Raw genomic sequence first — 23,054 nt, 5'->3', positions numbered from 1 at the left:
ATAAATAAAATGCATTATTACCAGTAAGACTCTCTAATCGGGAGATCCACAAATAGGGCAGAAATTTGTTTTTCCAAAATCTTCCTGATCCATGTTAATGAGATGAGTGTAGACATGCTGTGTAGTGATTTTCGTGATTTTAGGGCAAAATCTGTAGGAGCAGTGTCAAAAAATGTGTTTTTAAAAATCAGACTGAAGGTGGCGCTATATGGGACAGATTCATGTTGATGGGATGAGTGTAGACATACTGTGTAGCGATTTCGTGATTTTAGGGCAAAAACTGTAGGAGCAGTGTCCAAAAATGTGTTTTAAAAATCGGCCTGAAGGTGGCGCTAGAAGAGGGGCATGTGAGAAATGAGGGGTGGGGTCTCCGCGTTGCCTTGGCGGACGAATAGGTACCGGCCCCGGCTCTCCCGGACGCTCCTAGCCTGAATTACGGCATTTTATGTGAGCTGCAGTGGAGGGGGTCCTCCACTGGGGGCGCCACCACTTTTGCATCCGTTCTGGAGCACCAGGAGTGGGTGGTCCCCAGGAATTCCCCGTGAGCAGCCCCGTTGGGGTGGTCATTTGGTCATTTTTGCACATTTGGTCATTTTTTACACCTGGGGGTCCCCGAGGTCCCTGGAGCTCCGGGGGTCCTTGGAGGTTGTAGTTTGCCAGGTAAGGAGTGTGTGTGCAAAATGTGGCATGGATGGGTGCAACGGTTGTGGAGATATGAGCAGGGCAAAAGTGTGCCGTGTGACGTCTGACTCACGGAGGGACATTTTTTTACACCTGGGGGTCCCCCAGGGACCTGGGGGTCCCTGGAGCTCCGGGGGTCCTTGGAGGTTGTAGTTTGGCAGGTAAGGAGTGTGTGTGCAACATTTGGCATGGATGGGGGCAACGGTTGTGGAGATATGAGCAGGGCAAAAGTGTGACTGACTCACTCACAGACAGACGGACAGCCGGTGGAGGTTTTGGTATTAAATGCGACCTATGGTCGCAATTATTATTATTACGGAGATCTTAAACGCTGCATAGTTAAAGGAGCTATAGTCAACTTTTTCATTGTAGGTGTACATCCTAGTCTACAGACTAGGATGTAAACAAAGTACGGGCCCTGTAAATGTAAACAAAGGGCCAAAATGATTATTTTATCATTATTTTACGCTTTTTGTGGTCATTTTTTAATTGAAACACATATATGAAGCTTATTTTTTTATAAAATATTTTCGAAACATTATTTTTATTTTAGCATCCGTTTTTCAAGAAAAAGTTGACTATAGCTCCTTTAATGGTGAATTCAATTACTTTTTTTTACTTGAATCGACAACCCTTGGCATAATCAGCACTGTAGCATTGGCTAGGATAACCAAGAATTACTGGGAGATGATGGTAGACGTTGTTCATCTCAGCAATGCAAGGGTCTAGCACATTGAATAGGGGATAGACACCCGCATTCTCAGCCCATTGCTTCCATTCTGGTCTGCATACTCTAATAGGTATTCTGATGTCCGAATATTATATCCTAGCAAATGGTTACAACTACGCAGTCTTTTACATGGTCCTTCGAGCACGGAATATTTGGCCATCAGGCAAAGACCAGAACTAAATTGACCAGATGGAAATCTTATGTCAAAATGCATGGCCACCAAACTCCCCTCAACAGCCATGGCCATCAGCCCTGTCTCATCCCCAGCAGTGGCACCCACCCCCTCATCCCCAGCAGTGGCCTCCACCCCCTCATCCCCAGCAGTGGCCTCCACCTCCTCAGATCAGCCCCAGCAGTGGCCTCCACCTCCTCAGATCAGCCCCAGCAGTGGCCTCCACCTCCTCAGATCAGCCCCAGCAGTGGCCTCCACCTCCTCAGATCAGCCCCAGCAGTGGCCTCCACCTCCTCAGATCAGCCCCAGCAGTGGCCTCCACCTCCTCAGATCAGCCCCAGCAGTGGCCTCCACCTCCTCAGATCAGCCCCAGCAGTGGCCTCCACCTCCTCAGCCCCAGCAGTCGCCCCCACCTCCTCAGCCTCAGCAGTGGCCCCCACCTCTGCAGCACCAGCAGCCAGCCTTCCACCAGCTGGCCCCCCAGCACCAGTCCTACCAGCCGGCCCCCCAGCACCAGTCCTACCAACCGGCCCCCCAGCACCAGTCCTACCAGCCGGCCCCCCAGCACCAGTCCTACCAGCCGGCCCCCCAGCACCAGTCCTACCAGCCGGCCCCCCAGCAGCAGTCCTACCAGCCGGCCCCCCAGCAGAAACAGCCAGTGCCCGGGCCTCCCCGGCAGTCTCCTCCATCCAGGCCTCCATCCCAGCTGACGCCTCACCCAGAACCTGGGATTTCCCAGTCGCCTCCTCCGCCCGGGCCTCCTCCCCAGTCGACTCCCCAAGCACCCGGGCCTCCTCCTCAGTCAACTCCCCCAGCACCCGGCATAGCTCAGGGGTAGAGAAACCGTTATTAGAGCACGAAGGGTTCCCAGTTCGAATCCGGGCTCCCCCAGAGTTAATGTCGAAGGGTCCTTGGGCAAGACTCTGAAACCCTCATTGCTCCGGGTGAGCAGGTTGGTGCCTTGCATGGTTTCATCTGCCACTGGTGTATGAATGTGTGCGTGAATGGGTGAATGTAATGCACAATCTCTGTAAAGTGCTTTGGATAAAAGCGCTATATAAATGCACCATTTACCATTTACCATTTCACCCGGGCCTCCTCCCCAGTCAACTCCCCCAGCACCCGGGCCTCCTCCCCAGTCAACTCCCCCAGCACCCGGGCCTCCTCAGTCAACTCCCCCAGCAACCGGGCCTTTCCAGTCTTCGCCTCCACCCGGGCCTCTTTTTCAGTCGCCCCCCCCCCCCCCCCCCGGTCGCCCTCCAGACCCCCTCCCCAAGAGTTTGCGGCCACCCATGTGGCTCCACTGGTCGGGCCGACCACCAAACTCCATCTTTCCGCACCGCCTGGGGTTGTGTGCTCCTCATGGGGTGGCCATAGACAGACAGTACCCTTCCCGGTCATGACCAGCCCCGAACTGACAGTGATTTTGTTTATTAATCAAATATTGTATTTGATTGGGGTGGCTGTACAAAATCCCCTCATGCCCAGTCCTAGGAGGGAGGGGCTCCGGAATGGTGGGAGGGGTAATGATTAATTCCTGCACACCTGTTCCCTGTTGAGTGCAATTGTGGACTGCACCTACAGTTGCCTTTAAAAGGCAGCCATTCTAGACTGCCTTTCGAGAGGCATGCTGTTTGTTTTCCAGTTTCTATTTTGTTTGAGTTCAGTCTGTTCGAGTTTCTTTGCATTATTTAAGTAAGTACTGATGATTTGTTATGGTTTGTCATTTGTTGCAAGTTACTTTCCTTTAGTTATATGTATGATTGATTGTTTTCCTTTTTGTTTCTTATAATTTAGTTTAAAATCATCATCACCAATACCGGTTTCAACTACACCATGCCATCTACCTGTACCAACATCTCCTGCAATAAACACCAATAAGATTTTAGCCATCTGGTCCATTGTTTCCATTCTGGTCTGCATACTCTAATAGGTATTCTGATGTCCGAATATTATATCCTAGAAAATGGTTACAACTACGCAGTCTTTTACAGTCACCCTGAGGCGTCTTAATAGTTCTTATTCATGTGGTTGCTAGTATTTGGTCATCAAAGTCAACCTGTGTTTTGTAAACTTTTTGAGTGATGTTATCCGCGTTATAAGGCTGCACAAAATCTTTTGGTCATGCTTCACTTGACTTCACCATCTAATATTAATTTAACAAATGTCCGCCCGCCATCCATCTGTCTGCATGCTGACATCACTGAAACTACACAGTGTCGTCGCCATGGTAACAATGACCGACTGACATCAACAAAGCCCAAGTGACATCACTGACTGACATCACTACAGTGCCCAAATGTGGAGATGACATCACAGACTGGCCTGGACATGGAACACCTATGGGCATAAAAGAGTGCCAGCCAGACAGACGGATACAACGATGGTTGGTGACTATTCTGCCCAACCGGTCTGGGTTCTCCAACATTACTTCTGAGACTCCTATTCAATCCCTCATCACACACCCCCGGCCACAGGACTAGTATAAAATAAATGCTAAGACGGAATTAACTTCCCAGTGGATTCCTCGCGACTTGCGTCAGTGCACACTTGGTTATCCCATCTCCATTTTTTGGCACATATAAACTAGTCCTTTGTTTTTGAGCTACAAATTTAGTTTAAAATTCAGCTTGTTCAGCTTTACACTGTTATGTGCGCTTGTATTTTTCTCGTTCCATGTCTTTTATACTTTTTTAGATTTGTGGAAAAAAAACACTGTCTTAGTGAATTCCTATGGGAAATGAATTTTGTCTTATCATTGCGACCGTCAGGGAGCAGTTTACTATGAAAACCTCCACCGGCCGTCCGTCCGTCCGTCCGTCCGTCCGTCCGTCCGTCCGTCCGTCACACGTCACACGTCACACCTTTGTTTGTGTACGGTGTGATGTCATATATCTTCAGTATGACATCACACCACATGTGTACACAAACCTTTGTGTACGTTGCTGTGGCAACAGTCTGTTGTTGCTGGTCTGTTAGTGTACGTTAGCAACCACCTTAGCAACCATGGTTTTACCCTAGCAACCAACTGTTTACCCTAGCAACCAACTGTTTACCATAGCAACCATGTTTTTTTACCCTAGCAACCAACTGGGCATAAAAGGGATTCTGTTAGGGATCTCCATATATGGGCATAAAAGGGATTCTGTTAGGGATCTCCATATATGGGCATAAAAGGGATTCTGTTAGGGATCTCCATATATGGGCATAAAAGGGATTCTGTTAGCTGTTAGTGATCTCCATATATGGGCATAAAAGGGATGCTGTTAGTGATCTCCATATATGGGCATAAAAGGGATTCTGTTAGGGATCTCCATGTATGGGCATGAAAGGGATTATGTTAGGGATCTCCATATATGGGCATAAAAGGGATTGTATCCCAGATGATGCCCTGTACTTGGGATTTGTTGATGTAAATGTTCACATAGAGTGTAATAATTGGGTTACTGGTATGACATCACGCCACATCATCAGCTGTGGACTCTGTGATGTCATTGCGACCGTCAGGGAGCAGTTTACTATGAAAACCTCCACCGGCCGTCCGTCCGTCACCGTTGGTCGCTTATCTCCACAAATATCACAACCTCCACCTCTCACGTCATACGGGTAGCCATAGTTACACCTGGAATGTTGAATCTCCATATATGGAGATAACCTACGCATCACACAAAGTCTGACCTCACCAGCCCATACTTGGGCATGGACGACTTATATCTCCATATACGGAGATGGCCATATATGGAGATACGATGACATCACAGAGTCCACAGCTGATGATGTGGCGTGATTTCATACAATACACAAACAAGCCCTATATAAAGGGGCAATTCTCACCAGGGAAGAGAGCATTGCCTGGAATGTTGAATCTCCATATATGGAGATAACCTACGCATCACACAAAGTCTGACCTCACCAGCCCATACTTGGGCATGGACGACTTATATCTCCATATACGGAGATGGCCATATATGGAGATACGATGACATCACAGAGTCCACAGCTGATGATGTGGCGTGATGTCATACAATAAACAAACAAGCCCTATATACTGATGCGATACGATGACATCACAGAGTCCACAGCTGATGATGTGGCGTGATGTCATACAATAAACAAACAAGCCCTATATACTGATGCGGAGATATGAGCAGGGCAAAGGTGTGACGTGTGACCGACCGACGGACGGACGGCCGGTGGAGGTTTTCATTGCGACCGTCAGGGAGCAGTTTACTATGAAAACCTCCACCGGCCGTCCGTCCGTCCGTCCGTCCGTCCGTCCGTCACACCTTTGTGACCATCAACAAACGTCACACCTTTGTTGATGTTTAAATCGAAGAGTCTTGGTCAAATACTTCTGTTGGTTTCTGCACTGATCATTTATACAATTCAGCTGTGTTTGCTCGTGTCATCATGATGAGGTCATAAATCAGCCATGCCCAAATATAGATTTTACGGGTTTACATGCTTACTCAGTTATTCGTTATGTGAAAGTCCTATGACGTCTATGATATCTGACATCATCATACATACATTCCCTTTTATGCCCATAAATGGAGATCCCCTCTGTAGAACCAGCCACTGACATCACTGTAATGTCAGGGGAACCAAATCCCTTTTATGCCCATATATGGAGATCCCTGTGATGCCAGGGGAACCAAATCCCTTTTATGCCCATATATGGAGATATGGAGATCCCCGTGTTGCCAGGGTAACCAAATCCATTTTATGCCCATATATGGAGATCCCTGTGATGCCAGGGGAACCAAATCCCTTTTACGCCCATATATGGAGATCCCTTATGTCATCAATATTAAGCCCATATCTGTGAATATCTTTGGGTACCAGATGTCTCCATATATGGTTAAATGGTCCGATATACATCACTGGCCAGAAGACCAAGAAATGGTGCAACCTCGCCCTTTGCTTTTCTCCCTATAGGCATCTTACTGGTAGGTAGTTTAATGAGGAATGCAGTATGGTGGTAGGTAGGTAGTTATGGCCTTTGATGTAAGATTTTCACTTTCTAGGATAACTATATTTGCTATTCCCAGATGATGCCCTTTTAGGGTACCCCTCATGCCCATATATGGAGATCCCCAGGCTTTACTAATTAACATAAGTTTTATGCCCATATATGGAGATCAGTGTCCCAATGTCATCAGATATATGGGCATAAATGGACACAGGCAAACTAGATGGGCTGTATGGATATCCAGATGTGTGATGTAAGTGTTTTATTCCAAATGTGGCACCCCACAGACATATTTCCAGAAACAAAATCCCTTTCATGCCCATATATGGAGATTTCTGATGTCATCAATCCCAGGCCCTGTAAAAAACATGGTTGCTATGGTATGAGCAACTTATGTCTCCATATATGGAGATTCAACTTCAATGAGTAACCATGGCAAACTGTCAACTGCCCGTATGTCTTGATAATTGGTAAAACAAACTTTTGGCCTATTTGTGGAGATAAGCGACCAACGGTCGCTTATCTCCCGATTAGGGAGTCTTACTGGTAGTAAACTGCTCCCTGACGGTCGCAATGAAAACCTCCACCGGCCGTCCGTCCGTCCGTCACACGTCACACATCACACCTTTGCCCTGCTCATATCTCCGCATCAGTATGACATCACACCACATGTGTACACAAACCTTTGTGTACGTTGCTGTGGCAACAGTCTGTTGTTGCTGGTCTGTTAGTGTACGTTAGCAACCACCTTAGCAACCATGGTTTTACCCTAGCAACCAACTGTTTACCCTAGCAACCAACTGTTTACCATAGCAACCATGTTTTTTTACCCTAGCAACCAACTGTTTACCATAGCAACCAGATACGCAGAGCAGGGATCTCCATATATGGGCATAAACAGGTGACATCACACTGATGTCAGATACTCAGAGCAGGGATTTCTCCATAATATATGGGCATAAAAGGGATTCTGTTAGGGATCTCCATATATGGGCATACAAGGGATTCTGTTAGGGATCTCCATATATGGGTATAAAAGGGATTCTGTTAGGGATCTCCATGTATGGGCATAAAAGGGATTCTGTTAGGGATCTCCATATATGGGCATAAAAGGGATTCTGTTAGGGATCTCCATATATGGGCATAAAAGGGATTCTTTTAGGGATCTCCATATATGGGCATAAAAGGGATTCTGTTAGCTGTTAGTGATCTCCATATATGGGCATAAAAGGGATGCTGTTAGGGATCTCCATGGGCATAAAAGGGATTCTGTTAGGGATCTCCATATATGGGCATGAAAGGGATTCTGTTAGGGATCTCCATATATGGGCATGAAAGGGATTCTGTTAGGGATCTCCATATATGGGCATAAAAGGGATTGTATCCCAGATGATGCCCTGTTAGGAGATCCACACTAACAGAATCCATATATGGTCCTACCGACAGCTGCTATAAGCCAACCCTGGCGATAAGGTCTGAGTCGAAGAAATGCTTCTTTCCTGGCAAGAATTGCCCCTTTATACTGTAGGGCTCGTTTGTGTATTGTATGACATCACGCCACATCATCGGCTGAGGACTGTGTGATGTCATCATATCTCCATATATGGAGACATAAGTTGCTCATGCCCAAATATGGGCTGGTGAGGTCAGACTTAGTGTGATGCGTAGATTATCTCCATATATGGAGATTCAACTTCAATGAGCAACCATGGCAAACTGTCAACTGCCCGTATGTCTTGATAATTGGTAAAACAAACTTTTGGCCTATTTGTGGAGATAAGCGACCAACGGTCGCTTATCTCCCGATTAGGGAGTCTTAAGCCCTTTGCACACAGGCGCGTTTAACCGCACGGATAAAACGGACAATATATTTTTTTGAAAAGAAAACAATGATTCTCTATGACCTCATGCACACCGGCTCCGAATTAGCCGTGCGACGAGTGGCTGCCGCCGTGCGTTTTTTTCTCGATCGAACCCAGTTCGATTCGTGCGTCTTGTCGCATGCGGTAAAAAACTCATCACTCCTTTTATGACTCCTTTTGGGATCCGCAGCGCCGATTCCGCACAGCCTTGCACACCAAATCCAATGCGTTTTATTCATGCCGCAAACGAAAAAAACGCAACTGTCCTGTGTGCAAAGGGCTTTACTGGTATTATGGTAATATGTTGTCACAGATTTTTTGTAGCCTACTGCCCAATGCCCATACTATACTTTGTGAGTGTTTTCAGCGAGCCCACGCAGTTTCTCTAGGAACAGCATTTCTAGTTCTTATTCTTCTTATCATATTAAGTGTTGAAGTTCAATTTCTGTTGGGTAGGCTATCACATGGGGTTGTGGTAGGCCTATTTGAAACTATCTCAATAATTTAAGATTTGTAAAAAATAAAATAAAAAAATAAACTGGTTTACAAAACTTTCAGACCGTCACACGAAATTGAAAACATAAGCAAACAACAACCCAAAAAGTTTCTCGTTTGGGTCCACACTGAAGTCCCCGCCCTGGTGGCGCAGCTCCTAACATGCCAACACAGTCAGAGGGATTCAGAGCCGCCATCCGGACATAACGGAAAAGGGACGCCGCACAAGGACATATCATGCCCTGAAAAAGCCCTGCTTGAGAACACACCGCTCAGTTTTCCAACTCTGGCTGACGTCTTCATTCATGTAAGTAGGCTAATGGATGTGTTTACTGTAGGCTACTACGATTATGATAGACAGTGACTTCATTGTAGAGAGCACACTGCTCATTAGTTCGACATAGGTCATGTTATTGTAGCCTTTATTCGGCGGAGCTGTAACGTTGTTGCTGCCAGAGGTTTAATATTTCATAAATGTCCTGTCAATAGGCTACAACTGTCAATTTGCTCTTGAGAAGGTACTGTCATTGACGGCGCTGGATGTTTATAGACTAGCTTAGCCTACCATAAACCACTGTAAATAATTTTGGGACTGCGATGATACCGCGCACCTTAAATGTATCATCACCGTTTTAAGGGAAGCAAGTACAATACATCCATGGATACAAAGTTGCCCAAGCAGGGGCACGAGATGTGCGTGTATAGGCATGAAACACTACTGGCTATATGTGCGCATTTTGTTTCTGTAATGGGGGGAAACGGAAAAGTCATTTTTTTCTATTAAAAATAATTGACACAAGGCAGTATTTTAGCCTACCCAAAAAGTGTGTTTTTCCATAACCTCAATGGTTTTGTGTCCTCGGGGTTGGGTGTAATCCAAACAGTCTGTTTTTGGATATCTGAGATTCGCAACATTTCCTGTCAGGAAGAGACAGCGGCGGGCACAAAGGATCAGCTCTGGTCAGCTTCAAGCTGACTCATCCAGTGGAAAGAAGTAATTTCCTCTGATCACTCAAGACAACAGAGAGCGTATGGTTACTATATGGTAGCATAATAATTTCACATTTTGAACTAATTTCCATAAAACTGTGCGCAACCCTACGATTTTTATTATTGTGGGCTCGCCTGGAAGGCGAGCACACGTATGTTATCTTCATTATTGTGGGCTCGCCTGGAAGGCGAGCACACGTATGTTATCTTCATTATTTATTTCTATACTATACTAGTCAGTATCCTCAAAACTTTGGCGCGCTTCATCTCTTAAACGCTTACACCTTTCAACACCATTCAAATTTTTATGTGTTCAGCTTACTGAGGACAAGTGTGCTTGTATTTTTGGTTTTGAAATGTTTTGTAGTATAAATATAAAAAAATAAAAATGTTTAACTTTAAGCACCCAATGCATTTCCAATGGGTCCCCAGAGTGGAGAGAAGGATAATAGACCCATGTTTATGTTAAGGCGCTGTGGCTGCAGTGTTCACACTTCAGATATGCTATCTATATCATTGCGTTCACACAGGTCTGCTCTCTGATTTGATCCAAATGTCTAAGCTGTGTGATGTATAAAACTATAGTTATAGTTAAAACTATAAATAAATGTCCCTCTCCACTCTACTGATTACACAGCTGTGATCAAGAATCAAGTCCGGGCGATGGGATGTAAATCCCATAGCCATATATCCTAGAGCCCGCAGGGACAGTCAGCCATATTAGTGGTTGTTGTTGGTTGTCAGGGAGATATCAAAACCAATGCATTTCCAAGTCAGATCCACAAACACAATAAAAGCCATGCTCCACTCCTCAGTCTGGAGTGGCCACATAGAAGAACGCCTTGGTTATAGACATAGTGGAGGACATATGTGATCTGGGATTGTTAGCCTACAGTATATGCACTCAATATACTCCACTACAGTTGGAGTCCATTTGACAGTTGCTGGTTCCCAAACACAGAATCAAAAATGTAGATCTAGAACACATATAATATGTACAGTACAGTAAGGTTCAGTAGAGTACAGTAAAAGTACAGTAAGGTTCAGTAGAGTACAGTAAAGTACAGTAAGGTACAGAAAGGTACAGTACAGAAAGGTACAGTAGAGTACAGTACAGTAAGGTACAGTAAAGTACAATACAGTACAGTAAGGTACAGTAGAGTACAGTAAAGTACAATAAAGTACAGTAAAGTAGAATAAAGTACAGTAAGGTACAGTGGAGTACAGTAAAGTACAGTAGAGTACAGTAAAGTACAGTATAGTAAGGTACAGTAGAGTACAGTACAGTAAGGTACAGTACGGTACAGTAGAGTACAGTATAGTATAGTACAGTAAGGTACAGTACAGTACAGTAAGGTACAGTAGAGTACAGTACAGTAAGGTACAGTAGAGTACAGTAAAGTACAGTAAGTTACAGTAGAATACAGTAAAGTACAGTACAGTAGAGTACAGTAAAGTACAGTAAGTTACAGTACAGTACAGTACAGTACAGTACAGTAAGGTGCAGTACAGTATAGTAAGGTACAGTACAATACTGTAAGGTACTGTACCTTACAGTACCTTAAAGTATCCTATTTGTTGGGTTGGAACCGAGCCCACACTGTTTCGAAGGAACAGTATTTCTAGTTTATAGTCAGTATCTCCTCAAAACTTTGGCGCGATTCATCTCCTAAACGCTTACACCTTTAAACACCATTCAAATTTTTATGTGTTCAGCTTACTGAGGACACGTGTGCTTGTACTTTTGGTTTTGAAATGTTTTGTAGTTTAATTATAAAAAAATAAAAATGTTTAACTTTAAGCATCCAATGCATTTCCAATGGGTTTACTGAGTGGGGAGAGAGTGAGACAGGGGAAAGGGACCCATGTTTATATTAAGTCGCTGTGGCTGCAATATTCACACTTCAGATATGCTATTTATATCAATGTGTTCACACAGGTCTGCTTTCTGATTTGATCCAAATGTCTAAGCTGTGTGATGTATAAAACTATAGTTATAGTTAAAACTATAAATAAATGTCCCTCTCCACTCTACTGATTGACACAGCTGTGATTAAAGGCTTGGCTGTCATTGGCTGTTCTGTGGTGATGTAGCCTTACATAAGTCAGACCTGCAGTGACAATGCGAAAGTCTCGGCAGAGACGTCTTAATGTAAGGCTAGTGGTGCTGCAAAGTAACCAAGTACATTTACTCAAGTATATACAAACAAGTACTTGTACCTACAGTACAATTTTTAGGTACTTTTACTCTAATTTCCATTTTTGTTACTTATACTCTACTATAAATACAGCATTTGACAGCTTCAGTTACTTTTTATTTTGCAGATTTTATTATTAATAATAATAATAATTATTAACACGCACGCACGCACGCACACACGCACACACACACACACACGCATACACACACACTGACACACAAACAACTGTTACTGTGTTACTGTGGAGACGTTTGCTTGTATTTGTCTTTGACACATGTTTTGTAGTGTTTTAGAAATTTAACTTAAAAAGAATAAGGTTCCCGGGCGATGGGATTTACAGTATATATCCTAGAACCCGCAGGGACACTCTGTGTGGTTGTCAGGGAGATATCACAACCAATGCGTTTCCAAATCAGACGATCAACCGAAGTGGACCCACCTGGCAAAACCACACCCCAAACACTTTAAAAGCCATGAATTTCAGCCTGTCTGCATTTAAATCCTAGTATAACCCATATGCATTTGGATCAGCATGTCCCGTACTGTATACCAACTTTTACTTTACACTTTTGTTACTTATACTCCACTGCAATTGCATTTGGCAGCTTTAGTTACTTGTTACTTTGCAGATTTTATTATTAATACAAAACATACGGTAGATGAATCACTTAATACTTTGTCTAATTGTAAGAAGCTGATCTACAATGTGACATTGCGACATGTTGTGATCTTGTAGATCTGCTGTTTTTAAAAAGCTTGTCAATATTAGGACCATCTGCGTACTATTACTTTGATGTGGTTTGCTGGTTTGCAAAGTGTAGTTCAGGGACCCCTAGGACACACACACACACACACACACACACACACACACACACACACACACACACACACACACACACACAGACACAGACACAGACACAGACACACACACAGGTTCCCCATCTTTCTTCCCAGGCTTTAAACAGCCATAACTTCAGTTCCCAACATGCTACTGGTCTCGAACTTTTGTTGTTGGTTACCCGTCCACATTATATTTTAATTTTATTTTGATTTAATTGTCCATACCGTTAAAGGATCAGGTCACCTCTGGGACAACCAGATCTTATTTTATTGTTGTGTGGGACACGATCAACACAATCCTGTAATTTCTTGTGTTCAATCTGTGTTTTTAGATATTTTAGTATTTCAGCATGCTACAACTGGTCATATGATGCTTTGTAGCATGATATTGCATCATCTCATGCATCATATGATGCAAAATGCATCATATGACCAGTTGTAGCATACTGAAATACTAAAATATCTAAAAACACAGATTGAACACAAAGAATAACTCAACATTGTGTTGATCGTGTCCCCACACAACAATAAAATAAGATCTGGTTGTCCCAAAGGTGACCTGGTCCTTTAAGTTCATGTAATAACACTGCTTGTCTACATTGTATTTGCATTACCATTTTACGTCAGTAAAATTAAAGAGCATTGCCTGGGAACTTGACACTTTTACTATTATTGTTTTGGGTTGGAAGCGAGCCCACACTGTTTCGAAGGAACAGTTTTTCTAGTTATTAGTATTATTAGTCTATTGCTTAACATAAACCAATTCTGAGTTCTTAAAACAGTAGCCACCAGACTATTGTCTGCACATCCCCTGAGTTATTGTCCTATTCTTCCTGTCTGGCTCCAAGTGTTATGACACACTACTATTTTAAGAAAAATAAAGGTTTTCAAAACAAAGAAATTAAATAATCAAAGGTCATCTTGGTAGTCAAAGGGCAAAGCTTCCCATCATCGCTCCCAATATTTTTTTGCTTTGTAATATTATAGTGTTGTAATACTATAAGCCCATTTACCATATAGCAAATGGAAAAATAGCTGTTTACCTCAGGTCCACAGATGGTCTGAACACATTGGATGCATGAGACATTTCTGTATTCCAGTTATTTACATGTATTTTCTGGCTTGCCACATAAGGATATGGTTTTATATATTCTATATACCTTTGCCCATGTTTATTTGCCAGGTTTGCCACTGAATGACTATCTTCTTGGACCGGGCACAGATATAGGAAAGATGATAGGCTACCATCAGCTGTAGTAAGCACATTACAAAAGGTGACCAGAGAAACGGAGAGTGACAAAATAACATGACAGGGACAGCAGAGACACATATTTAAGTGTTGAGTCGCTGTACACAACCAGTATATAATATTCACTAAACCTGCTGCCTGTTTTCATTTGGGATATAATGTAATGGAAGTTTTTGATGTTACTATAAGTAAGTTAAACAGATCAAGTAGATGCAGGACTGCAATGCCAGGATTCCAACTTCATGCTTTATTGTAGGTCTCATCACAGAGGAGAGAGACTTGCGTCTCCCTCCAGAGCTTCCCCCATCCGCCCCCAACACCCATGTCCCACACACATTTATACATAGGCAGGGAGATGTACAGAAAGGTAAACAAATGGTCACTCCTTACATGGTCTCTATTCTATAGTTACACACACACACACACACACACACACACACACACACACACACACACACACACACACACACACACACACACACACACACACACAGTCGGCATATTTGAAATAGAATGCGTGTGAGACGGCTGTTTGTAAGGGGTTTGTCAATGAGGAACAGCAGGACATTTAATAAATCAATACCACAATGATTGTTATATGAATTTTGCCACCACAGGTTCCATAAAGTTGATAAATACACATTTGACAGTCTATAAATATTTCTACCACAATTATTACATATTACATATTACATTACAACAAACAAATTATTATTTTTTTATATTTGTTTTTGGCCTTTATTGATAGGACAGTAGACTGACAGGAAATGGGGGGAAAGACGAGGAGTGACATGCGGCAAAGGTCGTCCGGATCAGGAATTGAACCTGCGACACCACCACTGCCAGGCATCCATGCCTATGTGGCAATGCCTAAGTGGTATGCGGCTGGACCAGTAGGCCAGCGGGCGCCCCAAACGTATTCATATTTGTCCCTATAAGGGACCATGTCAGTATTGAACTTAATGTTTCCATTTGATGGATTGCAAGAATGATCGCCCCAAAACACACATACCCCAGGTCAAACCCGTCGACCTTGGAACGGTCGGAGTCGGACCCACATATGTCTGGCCACCAAAGTCCACTCGCCCCAGTCAAATCGGGCGAGCTTGGAAAGGTCGGACCCGTGAATCACCTGGCGACCTTGGAACGGTGGGGGACGTAACTCGGAACGGTGCTGAGTCGGCTGAAGCGGACTTTGCCACGCTTGGTGACTCGGTGCCTCCCGTGCCTCAAGTCTGCCTCAATCATTGTAACAGTTTTTTCCTAACTGTACTTCATAACTTAAAGGGATATTTCACTTTAAAACATGTTGGAGGTCATTTGAACATCTACTCTGGCTTTTGTGAGCACCACAGACAGTGTTTAGGTTGCTTGATTCAGTATTTAGATACTTGATATTCATTTTATCAGACACGCCCCTTCCCTATACAAACCCATTGTAACGTCAAACTAAATGGTGCATTTATATAGCGCTTTTATCCAAAGCACTTTACAGAGATTGTGCATTACATTCACCCATTCACGCACACATTCATACACCGGTGGCGGAGGACACCATGCAAGGCACCAACCAGCTCACCGGGAGCAATGTGGGGTTCAGAGTCTTGCCCAAGGACCCTTCGACATTAACTCAGGGGGAGCCCGGATTCGAACTGGGAACCCTTCGGGAACCCTTTGTGCTCTAATAACGGTTTCTCTACCCCTGAGCTATGCCGCCCCTATAATGGTTAAAACTCCATTTTAACCATTATAGATTCATCGAAAACATCTGTTCTTGTTCCTAATTACTGATATTGTCCTTAAAATCTGTCTGTGAGGTGGCCGTGTTTTTTCAATAACTTTTTTCATTCATCCGTTTTCCAAATATACTTTATATATTAAAGGACAATAACAGTCAACAGACGGGTGTTTTCCTCCTGGTGCCTCCAGCTTGGCCGGGCGCTGGTCATGTTTGAAGGTGGGAAGCTGGAAGTGGAGGGCCATCTCTGTCTCTTATGTGTTCCTCCACTTGATTTCCTCACTGTCAGATGAACAGAAGCGACTGGCGACTCCTTATATTTCGGGGGAGATACGTGAACTATAGGAAAAGGAACTATTCATTTTTAAAACTAAGAGTGAATCATGTGGATTTCGGGGTCCACATGGGAACGGCGTGGCTCCAATGTGGGTCTTGAACTTAATTTGGCCAGCCTGTGATGTCGGTCATCTATGACACCCGTCATTTATGATACAGCTATCACGCATAACTCATCATTTTGACAAGGTTTCATACTTTCAAAAATAATTTAAACAATATAAAACATATGTGACACTGATCTGTCCAGTGGTTCTCACGATTAGCTCTGGACACACAGACACACAGACCAACTATCTTAGCTAGCCTCCTACAGAGCCACACAATTAAAGAACTGATGACTCTATGACCAACAGTTTGTGATTAGCACAGCAGATGGCCGGAATAGACATTGCAGTGATGCAGTCTGGATTTTCTTTTTTCTGATTACTTACTTCATACACTCTGAATGTAATATACAGTATTTATGCTACTTTATGTGATAAGAATTACTCAGTGACATATTGAGCCAATATTAAAGTGGCAGATTGAGAGAAAAGTGGATCCATTCTCTCAGTCTGTCATATTTACAGTATATTGTCAGAGAATAACAGTATTATACTGTAAAGTAGTGACGGCTTTAACCAACTAATCTGCATCACTAAGATTATGTTGATATTTAACCGGTCCATGCTAAACAATAGTAACACAATGGACATCAGTATAAACACTATACAGTATGTGATAAAGATGCTCTTGAAACTTTCTTGAGATATCATAATGATTTAAACATAAGTCATGGTTAACAGATACATTCTATGTCTGTTTTATTTCTGTGTCCCTCTCTCCTGAGGTTATTGCGATGATAAACGTTATTGACTACCTGACACCATGTTCTATATTTCTAGTAGAGAAAATAAGCAATCCATTTTAACAATACAAACAAAATCCCCAAGATTAGTTTAACTCAGTGATTTAGTGATTCATTCATTATCCAAATGTGTCACTCCTCACATTTGCCCCATTCTGTATTCATTTAAGTATCAAATGTGTAATACATTAATGTAAATGCATTAATGCCAATTTAATTCAACACTGTACCTATTTTATAGACTATTCGTCAATCTTTTCTACCTCACTCATGATTTCCCTGAAGAGCTTTATAAACATAAAGCAAACAAGTTCATTTTGTCCTTTTTCCCTCTTCTTTTGTGCAATCTTAACAGTGCATTGCAAGTGGGTGTTTGACCCCCGATTCCTAAAACTGTTTTGTTCACAGAAAGTTAAATGATCCTCCTTTGTAATATTTGTCCCAACAGGCATCATGATTCCTGTGACAGAGTTCCGGCAGTTTACAGATCAGCAGCCAGCTTTGCGAGTGCTCAAGCCATGGTGGGATGTCTTCACAGACTATCTCTCTGTAGTGATGCTCATGATTGGTGTTTTTGGCTGTACCCTTCAGGTTAGTATCTACTCCACCCATCCTGTCTATTCTTTAGAACTTTAAGTACTCTATTGTGTAGCAATTGACCCTTGCGGGTGCAAATGTACACCCTCAGGGTTAAATGAACACTCCAGATTTACTGTGTATATCAGTCGCTGGTTCACTACAAATCTGTCACATGTAACAAAACAGCTACGCAAATTAGCCATGCTAATCTGAAAGTAGTTCTAACTGCTTTACACTTGTCTAAGAGCAAGGGAGTATGCCTGCCAAGCTGCATTCAGAAGTATGCATGTGTTGATTTCTTAACAGCACAAAACACCAGAGAGTTGATATATTCATGTTCTGTCCAGTTCATTGACACAGCCTTATATATACACGCCCACAAATCAGTAAGAGTCCCTGCATTCACTGGGCCTGTGTGTGCGGACCAAATCTAGCACTTAGTGTACTATAGCAAGCATTCATTACGCCGGCCGTAGCGGCAGTTTAGCAGCGGAAACTTTAACCCGCCCACCCCCTTTTCATAAACATTAAGATTCCAAAGGCCACCGGCCTGTCACACAACTTCACACAACTGTGGGAGAAAGGAAGGGGGTTTGGCAGCTGCACCACGCCACCCTGCAGCATAAATTCTCAGAATGACACCTAAATATAATTTCATACAAAGCTACTGACATCATATAGCCTATTTGTAATGGTGGAAATCTCCTTTGTTGCCCACAGGCCACAGAGTTTACTCTGAACTTACCACTGTTTGGATGTTCCTAAACAGATGGTCAGTAAACAGAGTGCACAATTATGTTAGCCATCTGATAAAGATTTGTTTATGTATGTGAAATTATCGCATTTCCAGGAATTATAGAGATGGGGCGTCTCATTCCACAGAGCTGAACAAAGCATAATATTGTTAACCAAGTGTAGATTTTTAAACCGTTTGACACAAATGTTCTGTTTTAGACAAACAGAATAAGCAGGAGAGAGAATTGAGAGAGAGCAAGCCATAGTTAAAATTCTGCTGATTTACTTTTCTCCCCAGAGACCTGACCAGACCTGACATTGCATTTCCATCTGCACTACTGCTGCTGCAGTACTGCTTTATCCTCTCAATTAATGACGTCATGTTGCTGTAGAATGGTTTCATTGGGCAATTTATATTTGGCCTCAGGAGCCTGAACCCTGGTTGTGTTATTTAGTGAAATATATATTTTTTATAAATATTTCCCCACATTGTGGTGAGTTACATATGAAAACATAAAAGTAGACAAAATGGCTTCCTGTTGACTCTGACGTGGTTTAATAAAATGTCCTTGTAAGTCTAACTATAGTACTTAAATGAGAATAATCAGCAGTCTCTGTTTATTGTACAACTAAATACATGTGGCACCTTGTTGTTGCAAATGACCAGTTTTTGTTGTTGACTGACGCCACCTTGTGGCCAGCACTGTTATATCCCAGTGTACTGTGTACATGTTTCTGTCTTTCTATTAGGGCTGGGCAATTACACGCAAATATATAAAAAAATAAATTTAGACCCAACTTAATCTTGCTCATGTAGGTTCATTGATTAATCAAGAAGCATTTTTTAATTATAATTGAGTTTTTTATTTCTTATATATTAACAAATCCACACAAAAATATATATACCGGTATATATTTTTATAACGACAAAATAATTTAGTCTGATTAGCCACTTAAGCCCTGCATTATACAACATTTCATTGTACAATGGTAGTGCAGTAGAAATAGTGAAAATAACTTATCTACAAGCTCACAATGCATCAAGCTTGTAGGATCTGCTATTTTCACATGAATCATAACTGAGGCAACAGTTTGAAATAATTGTCATATTGATTTTAATTCATATCACCCAGCCCTACTGTACTTCCTATGCAATTGTATTCCATGTCTAACATTTATCTGCGTTCATTTCATTTTAGGTAATGCAAGACAAGATCATATGCCTTCCTCAGGGAGTGTCTTCACCAAACCAAACCACGCCTTTGCCAGATAACACAGAACCTGAGATGGAGGCCGTATTGCCCTCGCAGTCCTACCTACCTCTGCTGAAAGAAATGAAAGGCCTGAAAACAGACTTGGACCTCCAGCAATACAGTTTCATCAATCAGATGTGCTATGAAAAGGCCCTACATTGGTATGCCAAGTACTTCCCTTATCTGGTTCTCATACACACTCTCATTTTCATGGTCTGCAGCAACTTTTGGTTCAAATTTCCTGGCTCCAGCTCTAAAATAGAGCATTTCATTATAATCCTGGCCAAGTGCTTCGACTCCCCTTGGACCACGCGGGCTCTGTCGGAGGTGTCTGGAGAAAACCCGGAGGAAAGGGACCGCAAAAACAACAGTGCCAACAGGGCCAACATTAACGTGCCTACTGGCGAGGCCAGTACAGAAAAGACGCAGTCGCTCAAGTCCACCCCAGATAGAATTGTAGTTGACAAACCCACAGCAAGTGCTCTCGATAAAAAAGAGGGGGAACAAGCAAAAGCCCTTTTTGAAAAGGTTAAGAAGTTCCGCTTACACGTTGAGGAGAGCGACATGCTCTATATCATGTATGTGCGCCAGACAGTGTTCAAGGTGCTTAAATTTCTCCTCATCATTGCGTATAACAGTGTTTTAGTGTCTGAAGTGCAGATCACTGTGAAGTGCAATGTTGACATCCAGGACATGACGGGTTACAAGCATTTCTCATGCAATCACACCATGGCCCATCTCTTCTCCAAGCTTTCCTACTGCTATCTGTGCTTTGTGGCTGTATATGGACTTACAAGCCTTTATACATCCTACTGGCTGTTCTACCGCTCTCTGAAGGAGTACTCTTTTGAGTATGTGCGGCAGGAAACGGGCATTGATGACATTCCGGACGTAAAGAATGACTTTGCGTTCATGCTGCACATGACTGATCAGTATGATCCTCTGTATTCCAAGAGGTTTGCGGTTTTCCTGTCGGAGGTCAGTGAGAACAAACTGAAGCAGCTCAATCTCAACCACGATTGGACGGTGGAAAAGCTGCGCCAGAGACTGCAGACCAACTCTAAAAACAGGATGGAGCTTCAGCTTTTCATGCTCTCCGGGCTCCCTGACACCATCTTTGAGGTGACAGAGCTCCAGTCACTGAAACTGGAGATCATTAACAACATCACCATCCCTGCCTCCATCTCTAAGCTGGAGGACCTTCAGGAGCTGTCCCTCCATCAGTGCTGCGTCAAGCTGCACACAGCGGCTACCTCTTTTCTCAAAGAGAATCTGAAAGTGTTACGGGTGAAGTTTGATGACAGCAGGGAGCTCCCACATTGGCTGTACTGCCTGCGGAACCTCGAGGAACTGTACCTCACTGGATCGCTAAGTTCTGATGCCTCAAAGAACATCGTGCTTGAGTCGTTGCGGGAGCTTAAGTGTTTGAAGTCACTGTATCTAAAGAGTAATTTCACCAAGATCCCCCAGTCTATTGTGGATGTTTCAAGCCACTTGCAGCGGTTGTTCGTATACAATGATGGCACCAAACTCGTCATGCTGAACAATCTGAAGAAAATGGTGAATCTGACGGAGCTGGAGCTTGTGCACTGTGATCTGGAACGCATTCCACACGCTGTCTTTAGTCTCACAAACCTGCAGGAGCTGGACCTGAAAGAAAATAACCTCCGCTCCATTGAGGAGATTTTGAGCTTCCAGCATCTCCGTAAACTCACGTGCCTCAAGCTTTGGCACAACGGCATCATGTATATTCCGGAGCACATCAAAAAGCTCAGCAGCCTAGAGCGTCTGTACTTCAGCCACAACAAGATTGAGATATTGCCTTCGCACCTGTTCTTATGCAACAAGCTGCGCTACCTGGACATGTCCAACAATGACATTCGATTCATCCCTCCAGAGATCGGAGTCCTTCAGAGTCTGCAGTATTTCTCTGTCACCTGCAACAAAATTGAAAATCTTCCAGATGAGCTTTTCTTCTGCAAAAAGCTCAAAACACTGAAGCTTGGCAAAAACATGTTGTCCTTGTTGTCACCAAAGATTTCATATCTAGTTCTACTCACTCACTTGGAGCTCAAAGGGAACCACTTTGAGTTTCTGCCTGCAGAGCTTGGTTTCTGTCGGGCCCTAAAGCGTAGTGGCCTTATAGTGGAAGATGTCCTGTTTGAGACGCTGCCTTCAGACACCAGGGAGATGATGAAGGCAGAGTGAGATGCCTTATGATTGAGTCATGGCGCTTGCATTATGTTAGCTGGTTATCATATTACAGTATTACACAACCTTATTTGTAGCCTATTATTAATGAAAATGTAAGTCTGTTAAAGACTCCATAATGGAAGACATTAAGTCATATATGTGTATATTTTATAGCTGTTACATGTAGCATCTAAAGGATCAATCAGCTAGATGCTTACTCTTGGTCAGCCATTGCTATTTATGAACTTAGTATTCATTGTGACTTCGTCAGACACCAAAGTTTATTAAAACATCATCAGCTGTCACATTAGGCCTCATGGAGCTATAACAGGCCGCATCAAGTTTTGACCCGTAACTCTTCAACCATAGGTAGTATAAAAAATATTGGATCATGACGCAACTCCCCATACAGGCCATGCCTATTTCCACCTGACAAGATTTCCCAGTAACTCCAAAAGTGATTCGACTTCCACAAATGCTACAACAGTGTCAGTGTGTATTGCCAAAACGTCTGTCTACCAAATTGCACACAAACTGGTCTCTGGAGTCATGTGACAATGACCGTCAAACAGGGTTTTGATACTCCACACCATTTGCCTTTAATTGTCTTCAAAAATGTGTGAGCGGGGGCCTATTCCTTACTAAAGAAATGTATCATGAACGTAACATAATCTTTCAGATGCCCATTACAGGCACCTTAAGGGGCACCACAAACAGGGACAGGTGCATGCACTGTCTGTCTTACAAACTTTATGTCCCACTCCATACTGAGTGACAAAGCCCTGCGAAGCGCACTTTTCTAGTTCCAGACCCCTTTCATTTTATTACACGTAGATCTAAAGCGAGAACCTCAGCTCTGCCTTAGCCACTAGCCTATAATGCTGTATTAGACAGATTTTTGAATATACTTTTGTATTGCTCAGAGGTAGGGATGATCAGGATTAAATACTCAAATATAAAAAGCTGTTATTTATGCCAAAATACTGTATATTAAAAGGGAATAGTATACTGGTGTTGTGCATCAGTTGAGTGTACAGACAAATTGTGTATTGAAAATAAATAAATAACCTATGTATTTTTATAAAGTTTTTAAAAAAACAAATTGGTGTGGTTCATTCAGGTTGAGAATAAAAAAAATAAAAAAATAAGTTATAGATCAAATACCTCAAGAGTTTTCA

At 43.0% G+C, this 23,054-nt stretch overlaps 1 protein-coding gene across 1 annotated transcript; it reads left to right on the top strand.

The window, feature by feature from the left end:
- Positions 1-9,109: 9,109 nt before the first annotated feature.
- On the top strand, positions 9,110-22,088 carry lrrc8c (leucine rich repeat containing 8 VRAC subunit C). The gene is made up of 3 exons (XM_080726339.1): positions 9,110-9,219; positions 17,565-17,707; positions 19,630-22,088. Exons 2-3 carry the CDS (start codon positions 17,570-17,572, stop codon positions 21,889-21,891), a joined length of 2,400 nt encoding a protein of 799 aa, XP_080582465.1. The 5' UTR covers positions 9,110-9,219; positions 17,565-17,569; the 3' UTR covers positions 21,892-22,088.
- Positions 22,089-23,054: the final 966 nt, after the last annotated feature.

The sequence above is a fragment of the Nannobrachium achirus genome (assembly GCF_963921795.1).
Source record: "Nannobrachium achirus genome assembly, chromosome: 1".
Lineage (NCBI taxonomy): Eukaryota > Metazoa > Chordata > Actinopteri > Myctophiformes > Myctophidae > Nannobrachium > Nannobrachium achirus.
The sequence above is the reverse complement of the archived record's forward strand: the minus strand, read 5'-3'. Positions and strand labels throughout refer to the sequence as shown.